The sequence below is a fragment of the Bradysia coprophila genome, unplaced genomic scaffold (genome assembly GCF_014529535.1).
Source record: "Bradysia coprophila strain Holo2 unplaced genomic scaffold, BU_Bcop_v1 contig_151, whole genome shotgun sequence".
NCBI classification, from domain to species: Eukaryota; Metazoa; Arthropoda; class Insecta; order Diptera; family Sciaridae; genus Bradysia; species Bradysia coprophila.
The window spans coordinates 5,553,531-5,578,380 of record NW_023503423.1 but is presented as its reverse complement, the minus strand read 5'-3'; the positions used below and the strand labels follow the sequence as shown (position 1 = coordinate 5,578,380).

At 35.1% G+C, this 24,850-nt stretch overlaps 1 protein-coding gene across 3 annotated transcripts in view; it reads left to right on the top strand.

Moving 5' to 3' along the window:
• Window positions 1-24,850, top strand: part of LOC119074573 (zinc finger protein rotund-like) — an 86,884-nt gene that overhangs the window by 33,738 nt on the left and 28,296 nt on the right. Inside the window, exon 1 of one of the 3 annotated variants that reach the window (XM_037180800.1) lies at window positions 22,511-23,916. The exons of 1 other annotated variant lie outside the window; for it this stretch is intronic. In XM_037180800.1, the coding sequence (XP_037036695.1) occupies window positions 23,479-23,916 (438 nt within the window). In that variant the 5' untranslated portion in view covers window positions 22,511-23,478. Of the gene's footprint in view, window positions 1-22,510; window positions 23,917-24,850 lie in introns of those variants that run through there. One more of the 3 variants, XM_037180802.1, reaches the window with a different exon arrangement.

Here is a 24,850-nt window from a genome sequence, read left to right as displayed (position 1 = left end):
AGTTACCTAATAACATACTGATGATGTTAAATAGTTAACAGCTTGTTAAGCTGACCTTGCCACAAATCAAATTGATATGACTGAACCCACTATCTATTTACCACTTTGTTGGTCTGATTTGATTTTGATTTGAAACATTTTATTTATCAAAAGATTACAGAATTTACAAAACCAAGTAATCAGACTGATAAAATCATTACGGTGCCAACATCGATTAACTGTGATGTAGCACGAAGAAGCAAACCGGAAGTGGAAGCAACCCAGTCGACCCGTCAAAATTGCAATCCACCTTATGCTTGTAGTACGAATGAATTGTGTGTCATGAGTTGCTGCAACGACGAGAATAGCCAGTAACGATCCTTCATCGTGAGGAGGACTTCACCCTGGAACGAAAAATCTCCCGAGAATCACTGGTTCTAAAAACGTCTATAAATCTTTCAAATTCTCTACATGCCTCAGCAATCGGCTCATGATAGCCATAAAGCGTTCTATGGCGTGGAGGACGAAAAACATTAAAGTGACGCAACCCGTATGGGTGGTCAGGCATATGACGATACGAATCAAATATCGTAGTCAACTTCGGCGAGTTCACTCTGGCCTTCAGCACATCATACAAGAAAAACACACGCGCGTTCCTCCTCCTAGTGGACAGCCGCTCAAGACACAAAACCCTCCGACGCTCGTCATACGGGGGAAGCTCATAGTTCCGATTTCTCCTTACCGAGTGCCTTAGAGCATACAAAACAAACCTCTTCTGTACAGACTCAATGGTGTCGCTGAGCTCAACACCAGAAGGAGACCAGACCACGGAAGCGTATTCAAGATGAGACCTGACATGCGCATTATATAGACTCGTCAAACATTTCACATCCTTGAAATCAGAACATATTCTCTTTAAGAAACCCAGCATAGAATATGCCTTCGCAACTTTCACGCTAATGTGAGGCTTAAAGGTCAGCTGGGAATCCAGCAACACACCAAGATCGGTCATCTCGGACACCCTCGTCAGAACAACATCACCAACTGAGTAGTCAAAAGCCACTGGGTTCTTAATCCGATAAAATGACATAACCTTACACTTGGAAACATTAATAGTCATAAGATTGCTAAGGCACCAATTCGCAAAAGCATCAATGTCACTCTGAAGGTCAACAGCGTCGGATAGACCATTGACGACGTGATAAAGCTTAGTATCGTCGGCAAACAGTCCACAGTCAGCTCTTACGAGAACATTCGTAACATCATTAAAATACAAAATGAACAGAAGAGGCCCAAGATGGCTACCCTGAGGAAGGCCTGACGTGACTTCAAACGACTTAGATGAGTGGCCCATGACTTTGACAAATTGGACCCGGCGACGGAGATAGGACTCAATCCAGTCCAACAAACACGGCTGTACGCCCAACTCACTAAGTTTCCGAAGAAGGTAGCTGTGACGAACCTGGTCGAATGCCTTCTGAATATCAGTGTAAGCTACATCAACCTGGGACTTAGACTCAATGGCATGAAGTGCACTGGTCACAAACTCTAAAAAAGATTGGTGGTAGTGGAGCGCCCCTTCAGAAAGCCGTGTTGTTTCACAGAAATTTTATCACTCAGGTCATCAACCATCCGTCTACACACCAACGACTCAAACAGCTTTCCCAGAGTAGTCAGTATCGCAATACCTCTGTAGTTGGAAACGTCTCTCCTAGAACCGTTCTTATGAACCGGCGTCAAATAAGAAGATTTCCACAGAGAAGGAAACGAACGAGAACTAAGAGACAAGTTGAAAATCCGATGGAGAGGCGAATACAGCGAGGCAGCACAACTTTCTATCAGAAGCGGCGAAACGTCATCTGGACCATCACCCTTATTAACATCAAGGCTCTGCAGAGCTTTAAGCACTTCCTTTGGTAGTGATCTATTCTTCTATTCGTTCAAGTTTTAGTCAATGTTTTCCAGTCAAGCTGGACCAATGGCACAACTGTGCCTTTAGGAAGCCAGGCTGGCCCTGGTCTGTTCGTATGGAATATATTTGATTGGCACGAATCTAGAGACTCTTCGTCGTAAAAATAAAGTTGGAGAGTTATATGCCTCAAGTGTTTCCTAAAAGAATCATTACGTTGTTTCTGTTAATCAATCATAGCCAGCATTAACATACAAATGCGCCTTTTCCTCTGTTAGTTTTTTTCTTCTTCCATTCTTCCTTCGAACACTCGGTTATCGTTACCATTGCTTAATGCATTACTGCTCGTCTCAAAGTATTACATAATCGCATTGATGAGAAAAGGGCGGACAAATGTGCGTTTCCATCGTTTGTCTAATAGAGATGGTTTTGATGCGTATTTACTACACACTGGAGGGTGCGTTTTTGGTGTTCCAATGTAGAGCGAAACGATATAAATACAGCTGTGGGTATATCGGTATAGATATATGTATGTGAACGATTGGAACATTAAGAACAATCATTTTGTACATCGTGTCATTGATACGAACGAAGGAAAAGTGTCAGTGTCATTCTATTGTTTTTCATTAATCATTTTCGTGTAGACAATCGACCAGGGTATTGAAGATGGTGATTTTTTCTCGTTGAGTTTTAAAGAGGCAGTTGATTTAGCAGATGAGTTGGATATATAAATAGTGGATACAAGTTCATCAATTCTGTGTCCCCTCAACTGAAATGTTCGTTGAATTTAAATGTATAAGAGGCGGAAAACATGAAATTAGGAATTGGGGAAAACTGGGACTTAACATTGAGCTGGACAATGTTTTGGTCCGTTGATGCTCCATGTTCAATATCCAATCAATGTATCCATGTTACGATCATTCAACGAATAAAAAACGTGCTTGCGGTTAAAAATCAATTTTCCCTGCATTCGCTCAAGATCGAACAAATTTATCAATGGCATGCCATTATTTTAACCTACAAATAGCACCTTCTTGTGCACATCACCTCGCACAGTAGATATTGTGTTATTATTGGCGTAATGTTCTTCAAAATCGCATCCGATTATTATTTATATTTATGTGGTCAATGAAATTTTATGGCGTTATCGATCCGATTTGCTCTGTTTTCGCGAAATCAATTTAAAAAAAATGGTTTTACTTGATCTTCATTGCTCATCGCATATTACACTCGTTTACATTTTATAAATGTAATGACTTCCGTTCGATTGACCAAATACACGAGAAGGAAGAAAAAAGAACCAGAGAGATCGAGTATTGTGGATTTGTTTTTTTTTTTTGCTTTTCGTTTGTTCGTAACAACAACGTACAAAATATTAAACCGCAAAGTAAACACGGGGTAATTTACGATGTTGGTGTTGCTAAAAAGAAGATAAATAAACAAAAAAACTGGAGCTTGAATCAATATCATTGCGACGGTATGCCTGAATGGAATTGAATTTCATAATCTCGTTTCCTTCTTTTTAAAATAATAATCAAATATTTTTGGGGACCCCGGGACAGTGCCGACAGAAGCGTTGATGTATCCTGTCGTGGCGATAAGTAGTTTGATTAATTATTTGATGAATGAATTTCTTATTTCTTCGAACTGGTTTTACGAGGGTAAAAAGACAAATGATTTTGTCTTAATCTGGTGAAGTATTGCGGTAATCGTTCATTGTCTTCAATAAGTTCAATTAATTAGATGGCATAAAGCTAAACAGAATGTCGATTTCGTCAGAAGTTTGGAAAAAGCACAATAAACAATCGTAGTCAATTGCAAGGTAATTTACAGCAGGAAGGAGTATACAACCCGAGGTTCAAAAGAATTCAAAACGACGAGTGCCAAGATTCTTTGATTTTGTATGGAGCCGTGGGCAGTGATTTTGATTCATTTTTGACTTCCCATAGATTTTTCTCACCTGTTGTGACATGATTCTCAGGAGTCATTCATCCCTCGAAATAGCATATGATGATGATGGATTGAAATGTAATAGTAGGTTACAGTGCACCCTGCGAAAATGATTCATTACATGGGGGAACAATTTTGAGATACGAGCAACTCACAAGTGTGTGTTTAAGCGCCAAGATTTGAAAACTGTTATTTAGACAAGGGTAGAGTTTGCATATCCGAGCCGAAGGCGAGGTATGTAACTACCCGCGTCAAAATAACAGTTTTCAAATCGAGGCGCTTAAACATACACGCGTGAGTTGCGAGTTTCAAAATTGTTCCACAATGTAATGAATCATTGCAGCAGGGTGCACTGTATTCTATTTTATTGCTTGCCCATGCGAAAATTGATTCTTACATATCAATTTCTATAAATAGCAACAAAAGCTGATTTAAATACAACTATCTCCGTAGACAAAATCAACAAAACAAATAAAAAAAATTTCGGCACTATAAAACCAGTACACAGCCGACATCGACTCATACTTCTTCAAAAAAATATCCCGAAAATATTGGTATTGGTACTGCTGTACCAATACCAATATTTTCCGTACCGAAAGTGATCGAAGTGATCACACCATAGCAGGTGCCATATTGTCATTGAATTGTTATTCCGTTACATGATAATACATTCTAAGCAATGATTTTGTTGTTTTTGTTATTTAGACGAAAAATTTTGCAGTGAAGTGAAATGAATTGTATCTAAAATTAATCAATGTGTGAAGTGTTTTCGAATTGATGTGAAAAATACGCAACTAAAAGTGCTCGCCATGTGTGTTCATAACAAACATTGAAATTATTGCTAGAACAAATATGGCTGACGCATTCAGTTTTGTGATTTTTCTTTTTAAGAATTGAAATTCTTTTGCCACACTGAACTCTCGCCACTGCAAAATAATTGTCCAAAAACACAAAACATCAATAATTATTCCGTTTTCATGTTAGAGAGCATAAAATATTTCAGATGACGCATTCACCTTCATATGGCTGCACCCCACGAAAACTGATTTTACATGAATGTCTCGAGCACCCCGCGAAAATAGAGATTTCCTGACGAAAGTGTTACGCAAATATCCCTCATGTAATCGACCATTTTCGCAGGGGCCAAATTGATATGTAAGAATCAATTTTCGCATGGGGCAAGCAATAAAACTATTTAACGGTCAACGAGCGTAGAAAGTTCTTAGCTTGTACCCGAATTTAAGATTTCCAAATGAGTGTGAATAAACCTGAACCGGAATACCATTTCTGGTTTGGTAAATACAGGTGGCCGTAACCAGAAAAAATTTAACTTAAAATTGACCGGAACTCCACCTGTATCTACTAAAAGCCTGAAGTCATTTTCATTCTCTGGTTTATTCAGACTGGTCATAAGTCTTCAGTACGGTACATTACGTCCGTGCTTCCAAATTCTTTTTTTGACTGGCTAGGATATATACATAGGCACTGCATTGTACGTGATTAAGCAATGTAAATGCATATTTCATATAATCAAAGCGTCAGTTACACAGCTGTAACTCGTACAACTCCTTCATCCATCCTTAACCAACGTTTTAAGAAGCGATATACGCGTACAACAACAAAATCAGTAGATCTATTACTTCATTCGTGTCAAATTTATGTTAGTGTTTGTTCCAAAATCTATCACTTCAATATTTGTATCATTCATTTCGTTATTTAATAGAACACTAGCCAGAGTTCATTGTTTATTCTTGTAATCATGGTCGACAGCAAATGGCCGTTTAACATGAATAATCTGTGTGGTGGATTATGATTCACACACGAAATAAACCGGTCCACAAAAAAATGCTATTGATCCATTTACCCCGAAAAACCACTTTTCAGACTTGGGTCTGGAACAATTTCAGGTTTAAAAAAGTCCAGTTTTCACATTTTCCAATCTGTTTTCGTTTCATTATGATAGCGTGGAGTTTAACGAGAAGAAATATACAAATACGGAACGAAAATTGCTTAATACCGTTTTCTGGTGAAGGTAATGGACCAATATATCGCTACTCGAAAATTTAAAGTTTTGGATTTTTCGCCCCTGAAGTTGTTCCAGACCATAATCTGAAAAATAGTTTTTCGGTGTCCCTGAACCGCCAATTTTTTGTGGACAGGTCTCTTTCGCGATCCGCTTAATCGACCTCTCCTAATGTGTGTGCAACATATTTTGATCAGCAATTTTGTTACATTGAATATGCAATCCCTCACTATTGCAAATCAATTCTAATTTATTTCTTTCGATCTGATCCTATATAAATGTATGGTACTATATATAAGTACATTATAAAATAGTCGTATCTATTGCTCTAATGCTAAACTTAAATTATAAATTAACTTTATACCACATTAATGATATCATAAAAGATTCCGAATTAATTATTTAACAAGTTACAACCTATTAATTGTTTAACTGCACAAATAGATATAAAAAAAGTTGAATTAACTCCCCATTGTTCAACAATATTTAACGACTAATACATACGTTATACATTTATGTTTAATAATTAATTGCATAAAATACATAAATAATCGAAAAAATAATTTTAAATTTTCAATTAAACAAGCAATCAACATTCTTTTTCGAGCAAAGAAAATTCTTTAGAAAATTACTTTTGTTTTCACGAAATATTTTATGATGCTCCTATCGCACGCACATTTATTTAAAATTCATAATGCAAGGTGCAAGGAAAAGTTTTCTTCATTCTGAAGCTGCACACTGGACAATACAGTTTTTACAATTTTTTTACCCAATTGATTTTCGATATTTAAATTGATTGCCAAGTCCCCCCCCCCATTCTATTAGTTCAGTATTAATTTATTGAAGAACACAACCGAAAGTACAAATCACTTGAAATAAATTGTTATTTTGTGGTGAATAAGATCTGAGTAGTTTGACTATTCTCCGCCAGATGTAGATGGCAAACTTAGTTGGTCTATTTTCAAATAGCAAAGACGCAAATCTTATGCACACAGTTTTTCAACATGGTACAAGTCTGTATTTATGTATGTTACGGCGCACATTCCGATAAAAAGGAGAATTTTTACGATGTGTTTATGAATGCTTTTTTATACTTCGGACACTATCTGTATTTGTGCCTGGTTCTGGTTTCCGGTTACTGTTGATGTGATTTCTTTTTTAAATCTAAGCTTTCCGTTCAAATCTAAATAATTTATTTTGCTCATATTTCCTGCATCAAACTTCTTATTTTTAAGGGTTTCTGTTTTCCAACGACAATCGTTACAATAGTCAACTATCATTGTCACATCATAATGACTTTCAGAGAGTCTTGATATACATTCTGATTGCTATTCTAACATTAGGAACAGGTGAACAGGTATTCAAACCACTGATAATTTTTCCTTTGAATTAACAGTTTGCAATAGATTTCGATAAACTTTTATAACTGTAATATTAATATCCACTCTTACGTAAGATATCGATCCAATAAAGCGTAACAATCATATTGAATTAAAATGTTTCTTTAAAATTAGATTTTCTTCGATCATTTTAGAAATTGGCGTTCACAACAACTCCTGATCACATATTGTTGATTCATGTATTTTTCCACAAAAAACACCCTTCTTTCAAGGGTTACTTTCAAGGCCAATGATTGTAGAACGTATAATGTACATACATGTAGCGTTGTGACGTGAATGTGGAAACTTTTTCCTTTTGTACGAAAGAGTAATGATAGAAGAGCTAGAAGAGACTAGAACACATTAAACCTACGTATTTATTGACCTCGGCTTCGCCTCGGATCAACAAAATTCACGCGAAAACGGTACTTTTCAATTTTTTCCCTTTACTACAGTAAAATTCAGTTCCTTCCTTATTAATCCATTATCCGAAAATAGGACAACTACGGATGCTACATTTCCTGGTGAATATATTTTTGCTATAAAAAAAAACGGAAACGTTGTAACTCCTTTGAATAGTGACTGTGTCAGTTCACCAGCAATTCAATAATGGTACAGCAAATTTATTGTTAAATTTTATTGATGAAACCGTAATTGTGTTGTAAGCAAGCAAGCAAACTATTATATCTGTATGAATCATGTGCATGAATGGAACAGCGTTTGAGTGAAACCATAAATATGAACAGAAGTTGATGCGTCTAGAAACAGTAATGCCTTCCCATTCGCATAAGACTTTAATGGAATATTTGAAGCATCTGTTGAGATAAATATTTGAGGAATAAAAGTTGATGTGCTGTAATAACGGGGCAGGTAAAATTTTACATTCAGACAATTAGATATTTTCACAAAGATGAGCTTCACCTATCCTAATTAGGTCATAGGCAAAAACAAAAATGAAGTGCTTTCTCATTACACTATCGAATTGAATTAGACGCAAATAAATTCGGCTACTGTAGCAAAGCAACAAGTTCACCCTTTTATTGCCGTGCCCGATGATGGTGTTTTGCTACACAAACGTTATAACATAAAACCATGGCCCATGCCAATGAATATGGCATTGTGAAGAATTCCTTTCATTTTCTTAGCCAACAAGCAAATTATTTCCACTGCGCTCTATATTCAGGTTTGTTTTTACTCGACGGTTTCCTTTTTTTATATTTCCCTTCTATCTATGTATGCATTCTCTCTCCGTCTATTTGCAGCCAACCACTACAATCACATATATTCATTTCACGGCATAATGGCATTGTGTATTGTAGTCGTTTATCCCAATTTTTTTTTTCGCTCGCATATTTGCTGTTGCTGAATATAAAGCGGAAAATTTATTTAAAATATTTTTATGAAAAATATTTTATCCCCAAAAACGGTTTTCTTTTATGTTTATTTTTATCCAATATTTTATCTGAGAAAAAACACACTCACTCTGTGTGTGTATATAAGCATACAAATAGGTAATATGCGAACGGAAAATGTATACAAAGGAGACATTTTCCAAGCGAAAACCAAATATTTTGACATTGTGCATCGGGGCATTGCAGTATCTCTACTCACAAGATGTTTTTTTTTTTTAAATTGGAGACTCTCCTTTAACATTCAACTAAATTAGAAATTTGCAACCAATAATTCTATCCATGAATGTTACAAGTTACAACTCTCTTTCACCAATTCGCCTTTTTACACGAAAATCATCGTACATCGAATATAATAAATTCAAACTTCTATTGCATCTATTGGTACGAATATTCAACAAGTGGTCAATACGGTCAATGTCCTGCGAAAACAATATATTTCTTAGCTCTATACATTGCCAGATTTAAGCTCATTTTGAACTTTAATTTCAAGTGGAAGCTTAAAGCTCGGAGAAAATTTTGTAAAAGCTTACGTCCCAATTGAAAGCATGTTTTTATGTGGACTGAAGAATCCTCATAAACACGATATGAGTCGACTGAAGGACTTGATTCACTTATCATTGCTGGACTCAATGAAACTAATTGTCGTCGGCACAAAACGGTACGGAGAGTTTACCGGGAAGCTTTTTTTTAGTAAACTAAAATTTTCTTTGATCAAATAACAATGCAAAGCTGTTATACCCTTTCAAGCAGCGAGCACCTTTCAACGAATTTCATCAAGCTTGCATCAATCGGTGTATATATTGGAAAAATATGAAAAGACTTATGAAAATTTCGTTTTTCGGTTTTTAACATGCATCTATACGTTCAAAGTAGGCATGCGTGTAGAATTTTTTCGCGTGATTTCCTATTTTATATCATTTTTTTCTGCCAAAGCGTCGTATCTCCCGCAAACATATATATATATACACGAAAGTGCATTCCGCATATAAGTGTACATATAGATACTGTACACATTTTCGTGCGACATATATAACACTGTGCATCTGTGTATATACATATATACATCGAAAATAGTTTTTTTTTTCGAAGCTCTGCGATTACACGTACATGGAGTTATACACACATTGCTTCGATATGAATTTTTCCTCAATGCATCGACGAAAAGTTTGTTTTGTCGATTTTTATCATAAAAATGGAATTTTTATTTTATACTTCCTTTTTTTGCAGCGAGCGCAATAAAATGGAATTGGGTGGGTTTATTTCTCGTATTATTTTTTTTTGTTCTCTGTTTCCTTTCTTTGCACTACAAGGGTAACATGATGAACAATTTCATGGAATGGGAAATATTTTCTCCTTTTTTCGAAATTACAAGACACTTTTATGTCGGTGAATGGTGTGCTTCATTTTTCCCTTTCTTTGTTTATTTATATTAAATTCCGTTGGACAAATAACAGAACCAAACGACAAAAAAAAATATTGCAAACCGCTCTACTTCCTGACTTCATATGTTCTGCAAGGAAAACAAATCAATCATTTTAATCTAATATCTTGTTTTTCATTTTGTAAATTCCATTGAGTGGGTGCACTGGCGCCAAATGTCCTTTTCGATTTGAAAAAGTTTTTGAATAATGTTCTGAGTTCATAGATGGTGCATTGTGTATCCTCGTAATGATAAAGTTAATTTCATCGTTTAATTTTTAAGTTTCCGTGTAAGTCACCCCTATTTTATACGTCAGCAATTTTGTTACAACTGTTCACCGAAATGAATGAGCTGGATTCAATGTCTAAAAAATATTTTACCTTCGTTTAAAAAAAGGCTTTGAAGACTACGTGCATTGTGTCTTTTGCTTATTTCGGCTCGAAAGAGTTCCTAAGTCAATTCCGCTTTAACTTACTTTGAACTACGTTGGAGCAGTACATTGTCTACATAAGAATCGAACATTAACTACATTAGAACCGTAACATCTATTCTACGCTCACAGGTAGCATTCATAGTGACCAGACGAGTTGTTACTGTCCCGTTTTCTCTTCACTTTACTTTCCTCAAAGTTTTTTTTGGTAAAATATTCATTTTAAAATTTGTGGGTCAAATTTTTGTTGTTACAATTTTGTACAGCACTGACAAAACAGAGTTGAAAATGTTACCTGTTGCAGGTGAGTTTGTCTCTAGGTAATCTATGTTATCTGCTACAGCTGTATTTTTTCGTATGTAGAGCTACAATTGTGGCAATTATTGTAGCGTAGGGTACCTAAAGTCAAAGTTACCTGCAACAGGTAAAAAAGTATCATTTCTTTTTTATTAGTTAAGTGCAGAATGCGTCACCTACAACGATATCAGTTGTTTGGAAGTGTACACAGGGATTTGTATCCCTTTTTAATCTTTTAATGGTTTTAGATAAAGTCAGACTTAGGCTTCAAGTAACGACAAGAGGGATTCTTTTGAAAAACAGCCTACCGAAATCGGACGCATTTTCTATTGGAATTTTTTATATGTGCCTAGAAAGGACTTCGACCCTAGTGGCCAAAACCACTTTCAAAAAAATTCTTCGAAGTTTGTGTGGCTGGTCAAAGGTGAGCAAAAACCGAAAAGTTGCAATTTTCTTACAAAAATTGTTCCAGTTACACGAGCCGTACAGGGTCGTGTGGGGTGTCATTAGAAAGGTAATCACATGTACTATTGAGCCGAATAGGGTCTTATTGGGTTTAGAATTCATCCACACTGAAATATGTGCAGATAAAGTTTTTAACCGAAGACGTACACTGTTCTTACTGAAATTTCTCGAGGTACACAAAATGTACATGGTCGTGTGGGGTATCATTTGAAAGGTAATTTTATGTGCTTTTGAGCCAAATAGAGACTAATGTGGTTTGGATACATATGCGATGAAAAAGAAGTTGAAATGTTTAAGTGTCCATATTTCATCATAGATGCATCAAAACCACATTAGTCTCTATTTGGCTCAAAAGCACATAAAATTACCTTTCAAATGATACCCCACACGACCATGTACATTTTGTGTACCTCGAGAAATTTCAGTAAGAACAGTGTACGTCTTCGGTTAAAAACTTTATCTGCACATATTTCAGTGTGGATGAATTCTAAACCCAATAAGACCCTATTCGGCTCAATAGTACATGTGATTACCTTTCTAATGACACCCCACACGACCCTGTACGGCTCGTGTAACTGGAGCAATTTTTGTAAGAAAATTGCAACTTTTCGGTTTTTGCTCACCTTTGACCAGCCACACAAACTTCGAAGAATTTTTTTGAAAGTGGTTTTGGCCACTAGGGTCGAAGTCCTTTCTAGGCACATATAAAAAATTCCAATAGAAAATGCGTCCGATTTCGGTAGGCTGTTTTTCAAAAGAATCCCTCCAAACGTTTCGCACTATAATCATTAAATCTGTTAACTCTTTTATTTAAAGTAAATCTTTTACTTCATTTGTTTAACCAATCATTGTGGAGTGGTCATCAGTTATCGACAACGATGTCAAAAACAAGCGATGAGTTCATTCTAGAGGCCTATCTAAGTTATACTAGAACTAAATATGACAAGATTTGGTATCAAGACGATACGAAAAACAGAGGAAGCAACAGATTTAGTTGTTATTTAAAAAACAGATACGCTTGCCGTTTGATTCGACAATTCAATCCATGCAATAAAAAAAAACGGGCGACAAATACGACAAATTTGTAAAGCCTTAAAGCACTTCGACCTTTTGTTACCCATCGAAGTAATTTATTTTTTTGTATTTATTATTGGAAATATTGCTTTTCTGTTGTGATGAGTAATCAGTTTTTCGATATGAAAATCTGCATTAAGCTTTGCATTGCAAAATTTACAGTGAAACATTCTCAAAGCTGAACACAAAAAATGTTTTATTATGTTTACCGTAGCTTATTGCAATCGACTTTTCGGAATAAATATTTCACACAACAACATCAACTTCCATCCCAGGAACAGCAGCAAAAAAAAAACAACAACAACAAGTCAACCGAGCCATAAAACGATATCTATCGTAACCCATAAAAATGGCTGGTGCATAGAAGCTATAAAAAATGCCATTTATGTTTTATAAAAATAAAAAAATAGGAAAAAAGGTAAATCACCACCATTCCAATGGTTCCAAAACCGTTATTTTCTCGGATATCGTGTGCATACTGAAAAAGAGCGACCCAATTTAGAAACTGCGCGCGACTGGCGCCAAAGTCTTTCTTCCAAATACTCTCGAGCATATACATATACGTATAAGCTAGTGTAACTTCTATTTCTTCTTTTTTTTCTTCTTCTTTCATTTCCCTTAAAAACTATGATAAAAGTAGATATATATCGATGCACATGCTATGCATATTATACGAATGTCAAATGTAGAAAAAACCATATTATATGATGTGTATACCACCCTCGCACAAAATTTTCTTCCCAAGAAACTGTGGTATCTCTTAGCTAGACCATGGTGTATGTGTATAGTCCACATGTATGTATGAACAAAAACACGGGTATAAGAAAACTTAAAAAAAAAGCTAACAACTGTGAAACGAAGTATGAGAAAACATGTGGGAAAACCTACTTGCCATTCTCTTCGTCGTTGCACCGAGTTCATAGCGTTAACACTACTCTCATCATATTGTACACACAACTGAACAAGATTTCTCATTTTTGGACTTTTTAATTTTAATTCGATAAATATACCACAAATTGTGCGGCTCCGTTTCGTGCAAGAATTTTAGGGTATATTGTGTGTACGAGCGAAAAACTGATAATTGTATTGTGATTGAAATCAGCAATTCATTTATGGGGTCGTTCATAATACGTAACGCAAAAATCAGGGTTTTCGAGACCTTTCCCGTAGCCACATTTACAATATATATTAAACAATCTAGAACGTCAAAAGAGCAAAATAAATTTAGATGTTGCACAACGCACTTTCCGTTCTTATGCAGTGCGATGCGTTCGTCTTTATTTAAACTTCGAATCTCCCTGATTTCAAAAATTCCCCCAGTGGGAACAGTTCATGCAAAACGTTGGAGAATTAAAATAAAACTGTCACACAAACCTTATATACGCACCTCTCTGTGATACGTAAATTATGAACGACACCTAAGTTTTTTATAGTTAAGGTTTATAGTAAGTCCAATTTTTACTTTTTGTCCATTAATTGTGTACAAAAAGGCATAAGATGTCTGGTCTAACAGTGAATTTTCTTGACCTGCACACTAATTTTTGTATTTGGCTAGTTTCGCCTGACTTTCATTCATCACTTTGATCTTGAGCATTTCTGTTTTGAGCCGGTAGAAGCGAAAGGGTAGCTATAGGGGCAAATAACCAATCAACGTGTATGTGAAGAAACATATAGTAGATCGACTGGGATTCTTCACACTCTATCGTTGAATAATTGGTTGTTTTTTCTAGTGTTAGTCAGTCTTACCGTCAATTACGTATAAGCGACTAGTCATGTTTTAGCGACGGTTGTCCAAAAGTAGAATGTTCGCTCAAACTATCGAAGTAAAAGATTTTGGAACGATGACTAGGCAATACGGGACGATTTTGCTGAGCAGGAAAGAAATCGGTTGACGAAAAATTGTATTGGTACATAGAACTCAGAAAACCACGTTTTCGCAACAAGTGACGGAAAGTTCGACTTTCCGTTACCTTTATTGCGAAAAATGTTGTATACAACTCGATGATAAATGCTTTTTTTTGGCACACGATGTGTATTGACAATCTACACATCTAGTGCCTAAAAAAGTGTTTATCACTCGGTTGTATAAATAACTATTTAGACGATGGTCTGGAGATAGTCTAGGTGGCGAAATATTGTCTATTTTTTACTATAGAAATAGTCCAAGCTAAAAAGTTTCGAGAAAGTAGAAACTTGACTTTAATTTCGCACTGTCAACCAAGTGGTCGATTTTCAGACCAAATTGTGTTCAAGGTCTTCATAGACTGAATGGTCCAGACGGTAAAAATAGATTGCCCAAGCTGAATTCATTCAAATGTAGGAGTATATTGGCTATAGCGAGAAAGACATAGTGATGTAGCCGTTGCTATCGCTCTAACGGAAACAGGATGACCACTTCCGAATTGCGATAGTTTTCGCCCCTTTGCAAAAATTTTAAAATCTAAGAATCCAACCTGGTGTCATTTGATGTTCCTGCATTCACAAAGATGTAGCCAAACTTTGACCCCAGGCAGCCTCTGAATTTTGTAAAAAAAGTACTCCTTTTACGCTATGTGTAATGCAACGAAAGTGTTGAAAAAAGTTGACTGGTCCAAACATTCTACTCTAACATGAAAGAGTGTCTAATATTTTCCTTCTTAAAACATTTTTCCCCTCTAATATAACGGTAACCTCATCCCTCGATAATGTTTTTTTTTTCGAAAAGCTTCTGGTACTTTATTCTTGCCATAATACTTTCAAATTTCAATATTTCTGAAAACATATTCCAGTGTACATTACATGAAAATTGCCTGCCATGGAAAACATAAAAAATGCATTCTGATCAATAAATATTTATTTTGGTTTTGGTTTTATTTTAAAGTTCTTGCATTGGGATTAATAAAATCGGCCAAGCATCAACTACACACAGTGCATTTTTTATACAACTAAAACTATAAAAATATGCGTCGATATAGTAAACTCGTATAGATATGTGAGTCTCACAATGTGAGAGTATTTTTCTTGCAAAAAGTTTTTTTTTTTCTTGTGTATGCTTTTTGCCCGTTCCATAGCTTTTCTGTGTAATATATACAACATGCATTACTCAACGGAATGTTACGATATTCGCTTTTTATATTAAACATGAGGAGAAAAATTTTACGATCACACCCACTCTGCCATTCAACACTAACAAAAAAAAAAAACGAAAGATGAAGCGAATGAAATGTTTGATGGCTGTGTTACACATATTACGTATTTAGACATTTTTATCTCATTGCGGTTGGGTACGGTAGATATTTCCATTCATATTATGAAGTTTTCGAATTTCGTCTCAGTTGGAATATGATTTTGTTCTGACACAACAAACAGACTACAATAAAGGCTCTCATGAACGTAGTCCTATATATCTGCGCCTTTCCTCCTTTTTTTTTCTTTTAACAAATTATAAAGTTACAATTCAAGTATCAATTATGGAACTTCGTATACCGTAGCGCAGCTCTTTGATTAATATCGAGAAACTATCACATTTAATGTCACTTGGTTTGTCCTGAACTAAGCTTGTCAACAACCACGGTTGATTAATAATGCACTAACAATTTGAACGGAGAGGCGTTTCATTATTGTCGTTTTCTACTAATATCGAAACGATTGATTTAGAATGACAAGCCAATATTTGATTAAAAGACTAATATAGTTCAATGGGAAACTTATAACTTATTATATTGTGGATAACTATCAATCGCGGTCACAGCAATCAAACCACCGTATCAATTAAAGGAAAACTTTTAGATTTTTGTCTGGAACGGTTTATATATGCAGTGTAAGTCTGTTTGACTTCGAATTAAATGACCGCTTATGTTTGTTGGTCAACCTGGTCCTATTTTTGGGAAAATGTTTTCATTAATTGTTCCAAATGTTCCTACACCTTCTCGAATTTTCCTGCAAACCAAAATATGGAAAAATCATCGAAAATTCAAGAAAAAGTCGGAAAATGTTTTCCCAAAAATAGTCCCTGGACTCAACACCGCATTACCAAAACTGTTGATTTCAATACAATATTCGAATATAACAACTGACCGGTTGCCATTCAATAGCAACCCTCGATTCCGTTGTGGGCTACACATTTTTGTAATCCGGTATATATAACAGAACGTTTCTTGACATGTATGGTAACATACTGGTTTAATGCAATAAAAGGACTATTTTAAAGTAAAAAATCATTAATATGAACGGCATTTGGGCATTTGTTACATGAACGTAATGTCTCATATTAACTTTAACCTTTTAGCTCGTAATGGGTATCGCAACAAAATCTTCTGCTTCATTTGTTTTAAGTATATTCAATGTTACGAAATCTATTACTTCAATGTTTTTATCATAAATATAAAAGAACATCAACCATTGTTATCATAGTTAACATATATTTTAGCCGTTACTATAATTTAAATGTCTCTGTGTGCCACACAGTGTGTGGTATGACGAACATTATGAGTCAGCTCGGAGAGGGAGTTTGGGTTTATCTTTGCATCGACACATAATAGTACATTATGATACTGGAGAATATTGCGAGCGTTACACACTCGTGTATATTACACAAATTACGAGTGCTAACAGTGTTTAATGTCGATGCAATAAACAGTATATTACTATACAAGGGAAAGAATTTGATATTTCGTATCCAGATGAGTAAACGTGTCCGAGGGCTTTAGCCCGAGGTACTTCTATATTCATCGTGATACGAAATATCAAATTATTTCCCGAGTGTAGTATGACGTTTTCCTTTACGACGGAGGGAAAGACTTTTCCCTATGGACTCAAAGTCCATTTTCCCTCCCTAGTAAAGGAAAAATGATATGCACCTATCTATGTCCAAATGTTTATTTTGACGAGTTGGATTATGATCCGCGCATTCGGCTTAGGATCACAATCACAAACTCGTCAAAATAAACATTTGGACACAGGTGCATAATATTTATTAGTAATCTGATTGTAGCCTTTCATAAATAACAAGCGCTTGGCGTTAATCATCTGTTACTTCATTTGTTGACAACATAGCGTAATAGCATCTTCTACTTCCTTAGTTTAAACTTACATTTGACTATAAATGATGCCGATATACAGAGCTCATTTGTCTTTGTCGTTGTCGATAACAGATGACTAGTCGTATACGGAAAAAAATCGTGCAGGTACAATATAAGCTAGGAAATACGAAAAAGACAAAGAAATGTTGTCATTAGAAGGACGATAATAGTTATTTATCTACCAAGGTAGGTATGAAGGTATTTTTTCGCACTAGATGTCGATTGTCGATCCGAGGCGAAGCCGAGGTCGACAAGACGTCGTGTGCGAAAAAATACCGGCATACCTACCGTGGTAGATACAACGTTTTTCGCAATTTCGGGCCATAATCACCTTTCCAATGCAAAATATTACCAAAATTTCTACCAAACATTCACATGCAAACATGAATTCATTTGAACGATCAAGCAACCTGTTCTATATACACATTGCAATGTGATGTATAGAGACGCGCTCAATAAAATCAAGTAGTCAATGCTTTGCTTAGTATGTACGCTTCAACAATACGTTCTGTATAATTGTGTGACTCTGTAGCCGAATGGCTATGGTAGTTGCTTGGTGTTTGGAAGAATTTTGGTGTTGGATGTTCAAATCCTGGTCTGTGCAAAGTTTTTATTTATAAAATTTAGTCTTTCTTAAAGGTACTGAGCTATGTAGCGTGCGAAAAAAATGTGAAAAAGCCCAAGTGCGAAAAAATAATCAAAAACGCACTGTGAAATAAATACCTTCAAAACGACATTAAATGGATGCATGGAAAGGTGATGATTATGGACCGGAATTGCGAAAATTATTATTACAACACTGACAAAAAAGTTTCGAAAAACTCACCTGTAGCAGGTCTCCAGGTTATCTAAATTATCTGCCGCAGCTGTATTTTTTTGTATGGGGTACTTGTTACCGTTTACATTTTTAAATTTAAAAGAAACGTTTTACCGTTTACATTAACAATAGACGAATAAAAGTAGATTACATTGGATGCTGCGGAGGTAGTTCATTACATGAGGAATCAATTTTGTTATATGAGCCAAACTCACAAGTGTGGTTTTAAGCAACAAGCTTTGGAAACGGTTATTTTGACAAGTGAGCCGAATTCGAGTTATGCAACTACACAAGGACAAACGATGCTGATTTTCAGATAGAATCCTGAGAAGTGAATAAGTCAGAAAAATATCTAAAAATCAATGAATTTAGGGAATTTAATTCAGTTCAAATAGGCCCGAGTTAACAGAGATCAAGTTAAATTTACGTATTTCAAAATTTATATAAAATTGAAATAATTTTTGTAAAAATTGCATACACATTGACTCTGTGGTGTTTGGCTGCATTGTCGCTTCTTCTACTTATTTTTCTTTGCATTCGAGTGATACATACACAGAGAGGTTAGAACGTAATAACAAAACCATTAATCCCTGTGCCTTTGTACACCATTCCATAAAGAAGTCTCTATGTACTGGATAAAAGCGAATACGGAAAAAAATGGCAAATCATATAATCGAAAATAGAAACAGTATATATATACCCCGTCATATAACCGTATGAGGTTGAAATCATTTTTTTTTTTCTATGTTCGTTTTTATATAAAAATGCATGTGCATGTTTCAGAATATCCCATTTCCTGTATTATGCTTTCTTCCATCTATATTATATGAAATGAATACTAATATCTATATCTGTACTTTGAAATCTCAAAGAACGAAGTAAAAACCGTATGGGGGTGTGCGCGCATATATAACTCTTTTTTTTCATTTCGTTCCACCGAAATATTGTAAAGTATTGTTGAGGAAAAAGGATTTACTCCTAAAAGCGGAAATGTCAATATCAAGTGAACTATTCCAATTTGTAATTTCTACAAAATATCTATCACAACAAAGGAAAGATTTTCACAATCATATTTTGTTCGGAAATTGTAAATACTCAAAGAAAAACCTTTACGTTAATTTAGTAACAAGTTAGACTTGCAAGATACAAAATAATGAGAAATAAGTGTGAATGTAAAACGACCTACAGGGGACGTCAGTAAAATTTAGACATGACTCTTCTTCGGCTGTTTTTCAGCTGGTACACTCATACAAACAAAAGTGCTTAGGCCCGTTTAAACGGATGAAATAGTTACTTAATCGCACGGGCTTTTTTAAGCGTGTATTTTACACATTGTGTGTAAAACCTTTTTGGAAGTGTGTATTTTACACACTTTTTTGTAAGGCTCGGAACGGGTCGGGTTCGGTCAGACCGGAACCCGAACTTGATTTAACCCGAACCTGAAAAATTATTTCGGGTTCAACCCGAACTTGACCCGAACTTGAATTTTCGATTTCGGGTTTAACCCGAACCCGACCTGAACCCGAAATTGTTCAACCCGAATGTGACCTGAACCTGAATTTTCAATTTCGAGTTCGACCCGAACCTGAACTGAACCCGAAATTTTAAATTTAATCAGGTCGGGTTCGGGTAACCCGAAATTTTTGACTTTTTTTAGTGTAATAAACGCTCAAAATTTCGGGTTACCCGAACCCGACCTGATTAAATTTAAAATTTCGGGTTCAGTTCAGGTTCGGGTCTAACTCGAAATTGAAAATTCAGGTTCAGGTCAAATTCGGGTTGAACAATTTCGGGTTCAGGTCAGGTTCAGGTTAAACCCGAAATCGAAAATTCAAGTTCAAGTCAAGTTCGGGTTGAACCCGAAATAATTTTTCAGGTTCGGGTCATAAATCCGGTTCAGGTCAACCTGAACTAAAACAGGTCAACCCGAACCCGTTCCGAGCCTTACTTTTTTGTTCGTAGTAAAAGTGTGTAAAATTACACACTATGCCTAATAAAAAATGTAAAAAATCGACTTATTGCCAAAAAAAACTGAGGCTTCATTCCAAACGAAGCTTTATGAGCTTAATCCATTTAACTGATAATTAATATTTTTTAATTTCAACCTTACTTCGCTCTTTTAATATTTTCTGTACATTACTGCAAGTCTTTTCGAAAGAATAAAGAGAAAATTGAACAATTGGGTAGAGCTAAGAGTAAAAAAGTATCCAGACGCTCAATACATCGAAGAAATCATCATCGTCCGAAGACGAAAAAGTTGAACAAGCCGTTCCAATTCGCAAACAGATTCTTAGCGCATTGTGTGAGTGCTCCTTTTGTGAAAAGCAACGAAAGATAAAAGCAAAGCCACGTTCGACGCTGAATTTGTGATTTCAAGTACATAGTAAGGAGTAAATTTGGAGCTGCGTTAAATGTGTAATAATTATACACTCTTCAGTCTACGAGTGTGTAATCATTACACATTTTATTCTAAAAAATGAAAAAGTGTGTAATTGCACAAAGGTATTATACACACTTTTTCGGAAAGTAAGAGTCTAGGAATTGATAGAAAAAAAGTGTGTAAAAACTCAAAAAGCTTAAAAACGCCCGTGTTAATCGGCATGAGTGACAAAAAGCTGAATCAGAATCATGCCTAAATTTCACTGACCTCTTTTGTATATGGTGGCAATGACAATCAAAAGTTAGGTTGATTGAAATATGTTGGCTTATTTATCGTCATGACTTTAGAAAAACTTTGATCAATTCCGATACTTTGCTTCAGTTATTTTACCAATTGATACCAGCTCATACAATTTCACTTCTTTTTACGGCCTTATCCCTTCTACGTATGAGTTTTACTATAAAATCTGTGTGAAGGGCCTTTCTGATGAAGCTGAAGCAACCTTAAACACGAATTCGGTTGACATTGGCTGTAAGGAATTTTTCATCTGTTAGCTCAGTATCAACGGATTACTTGTGCGGACTTCGATTTTATTCTTCTTATTTTCCTACTTTGTGGGTTTCGTTACTACATGAAGTACAAGATTTAGGTGGATATAATGAGTCATCTGTCAAGGGAAGAAAAACTAGATGAAAAGTTGACTATAATTATTAATGAGCCCTGGATACGGTTCGGTTGAACTTCGCTCGCCTTTTTTTGCTTTTCTTTTAATAAACTGCTGTTTTACCAATGCAAATTTCGTGTACCTGTCAAGGTTGCTGAATTCATCCGATACTCTCACTCACTTGACTACGACATCTGAAGTTTTTTTTAGTCCCAGTGACACAATAAATTATTACCGATGAAATGGGAAACATATTTTCCTAGAGGAACTTTAATATTCTGATGAAAAAGAAAGTATTAAACAGAAAAGATGTTTGTAAAAAAATAATAAGCAAAGCGGAGTTCTATTGTGAGTTACGAGCTTTGAGCGAAAAATGCTAGTTTAGAATATAAATGTGATTTCAAACATCATTCATACGAAATGAAGATGCAACCAAATAAAATAAAATTAAATTAAAAATTTAAATCCTATATCAAAGAAAGAGCCAAAACATGCACTGTGATATGCAGCCCATATATATATATAAAACGTGGTGGTGCTATACGTACGTACTTATATGTTTACCAACCGAATACAAAAATATAGAAAAAAAATGAACAAAAAATATTTTCTACAAAATACATAAACACACTCACACACAAAACTTTGAAATTTTCTTCAGTTTTTTCTTTCGAAATTTTCTTTCGTGCATTTCTTTTTCAATTTTTTTTTTATTTCAATTTCTCTTATTTTCCTTATTTTTCTCATATGTGCTCCTTTAGGAAAATATATATTCACCCTTGCACGCGAGCTAGTATACGTACATATATATATGAAGCAATACTGTACAATGGTAGAAGAAGAAGAAAAAAAAGAAGCTTTTTATACTACTAGTATACGCTGAGTGTACCATGAGTATAGATGTAGAATGCACAGAACATTATGTTTATACGAACCGCACCGACACAAAAGTGCATGTAATCTTCAAGCATGTAGAAGTAATATCATTGCATTTCTTCTGTTTGAGAAAACCAGAAGTAGTTACGCGAACGTCAAGACGGATAGTTGTCGTCGTCGTTGTCGTCTTCGTCGCGACTTAATATAAACAAAATAACAAAAAAAATTGAAACCAAGAAAAGAAAAAAAATATTTTTTTTTCGAAAATTTATTTTTTGGTTTAATTATGGATTTGTGATAAATAACAAAAAAAAAGTCGAAAAATTCTATTTTGTTGTTGGTTTTGAATAGTTTTTTTTCTTCTGAATTTCTGAATTTCATTCATTGTTTGACCGGAAAGAGATATATGTTTGGTGAATGAATCAGTGGGGTTTCAGAGTAATTTGTTTGTTTATTACTACTGTTGCGTCTTGGGTGTGATTTAACGGAAATTATTTGTAAAACCGATTGCCTTAAATGTTCCTTGTGCGGTAAAATTATTTTTTATTTTGAAGAGAAATTATTGTAACAATCGATTGTGTTGAGAGTTATGTATAAAGGAAGTAAAAATAAAATTAGAATCTAACTAAAGTTCCTAACAAAAAACCAAACAAATTTACGTGGCAGTAAAGTAATTTTAATAAATTCGTCGAAAAGTTCCTATTCATACGTCTTATTATACAAAGAAATAATAAATTATTTATTGCTGAGAAGGTTGAGTTCTAACTTCTCAAAAGAAAAGTTTAACAAAAAAAAAGTATATTTTAGACAACTGAATATAGTAAATATAAATCAACCATCAACCGTACCAAAGAAAGTCTACAAAAACCACAAAACTTATACTACATATACTGCGTTGCAAAGTGCTCTCAGGTGGATGTGAAGAATTTTTTGCCGAAACCCGCTCAATGAAAAATGTTCTGCTGCGAATAATAATATTATCCGCACATGTAGTAGTATTGGTGTAAAGGCGACTGATCCGTCTCCTCTAATTTACTAATTTACATTGTTTGTGGAACGTAGAAAGTGTGCCACGTTATACATTTTACGGGAAGTATATAGAAGAGTGAACGAAAAATCGAAAGTGCAAGCAAAACTTTCTGCATATATAATTACAGGAAAAGTGAAAACTTTGACGAAGTGTTAGACTTAGTGGATGTTCGGAAGAATCCATTACGTTCGATGATGCTCTTGGTTTGTTATGATGCATAAATTAGCGAATCAATTTTTCGAATTGTTCCAACCAATAACTAGTGTAACCGAATTCGAATCAATTTGATTGAATCGATTTTTATGTCACACGAATGTCGACTTTAGTGGGAACGGGTAGCATAGACAGTTCCGGTTCTTTCGTAGAAATTGACAGTGAGAATACAACATCGTCATCACACGGAATAGCTGACGACGACGTCGTTGACACTAAGCCAACACTCACCCATTATTCACCCAACTCCTTCAAAAATAACTTCAATACGATGGGTGGTATATCGATACCGCATCATGGATTATCGGCTGCTTTTCACGGTTATCACAGTCATCACAGCGGTGTGAATAACAATTCAAAGTCACCGTTTCTGTTGCCGGCTCAATTATATAAAAGTTTGTTTGCTAGTGCGGTGTTACAAAATCCGGATAAGATGAATTCGGTGCAGCCGTTTCCGAGAAATTTGTTATTTTCTTGTGCGGAAAAGTCACCGAATTCGGATGGCGAAGTGGATGAAAAGTGTTCGCTGGTGGATGAGGTAAATTCGTCTCTTTGATTGTTCCATTATGTCTTAGAGTTTTTTCATTGAATTATTCATGTTTCGTTGTAGAAATTGAGGAAATTTTGGAAATTTTTTTTCGTGATCTCGTCAGATTGCATGAAAAGTTGTCTACGTATCTGTATTGGACGATTGTTGAACGTTTAGGGGTTGTACTTGCACCGATATAATGAAAACAAAAAAGAAATGCTCGTCTTATTCGTACACTGCAACACTGCAATAAGTACATTCGAAGATCGTACTGCAGGGCCTATATTCGCGAAAATATTTTCACAAATTTTCACGAATTTTCTTTAAATGTCTTTTGGTGAATGGGTAGTATGATGATATCAGGAGGACGTTGATGTTGATGAGGGTTATCGGTTATATCGTGCCAAACTATAGTATGATGTTTTGGAAAAAGATGTAAACAGTGTTCGACGATGTATAAGTAGTAGTATAAGTAGTAGTAGTAGTAGTATAAGTAGTAGATCTTTTGCGTAGCTCCTTTGTGGAAAATGACTAGTCTGTGTGACGGTAAACAATGTCCAACTGAAGAAGATAATTAATAGAATGACTGGATTGGAACCATAAACAAACTTATTGATTGAAATATTTCCAATAAGACATAAACATTGATCGTCCTCAGTGTTGAAGCCTTAACTGCAACCAGGGACTATTTCTGTGAAAACATTTGGCAGTGTTTTCTAAAATTTTGAATATTTTTCCAAATTTTCCCAAAAATATTCTTGTGCAAAATTAAGGAAGAACTCGGAAAATCTAGAAAAATTTGGGAAAAATCATAGTGTTCCACACAGAAATATATTGGGATGATAATAAACGGATTATTTAAAAAAAAATCCTGAAAATAGTCACTGCCGATATTTTCTTCGTTCTTAAGATAAGTAGATAAGTGAATGGATGACTGAATAAA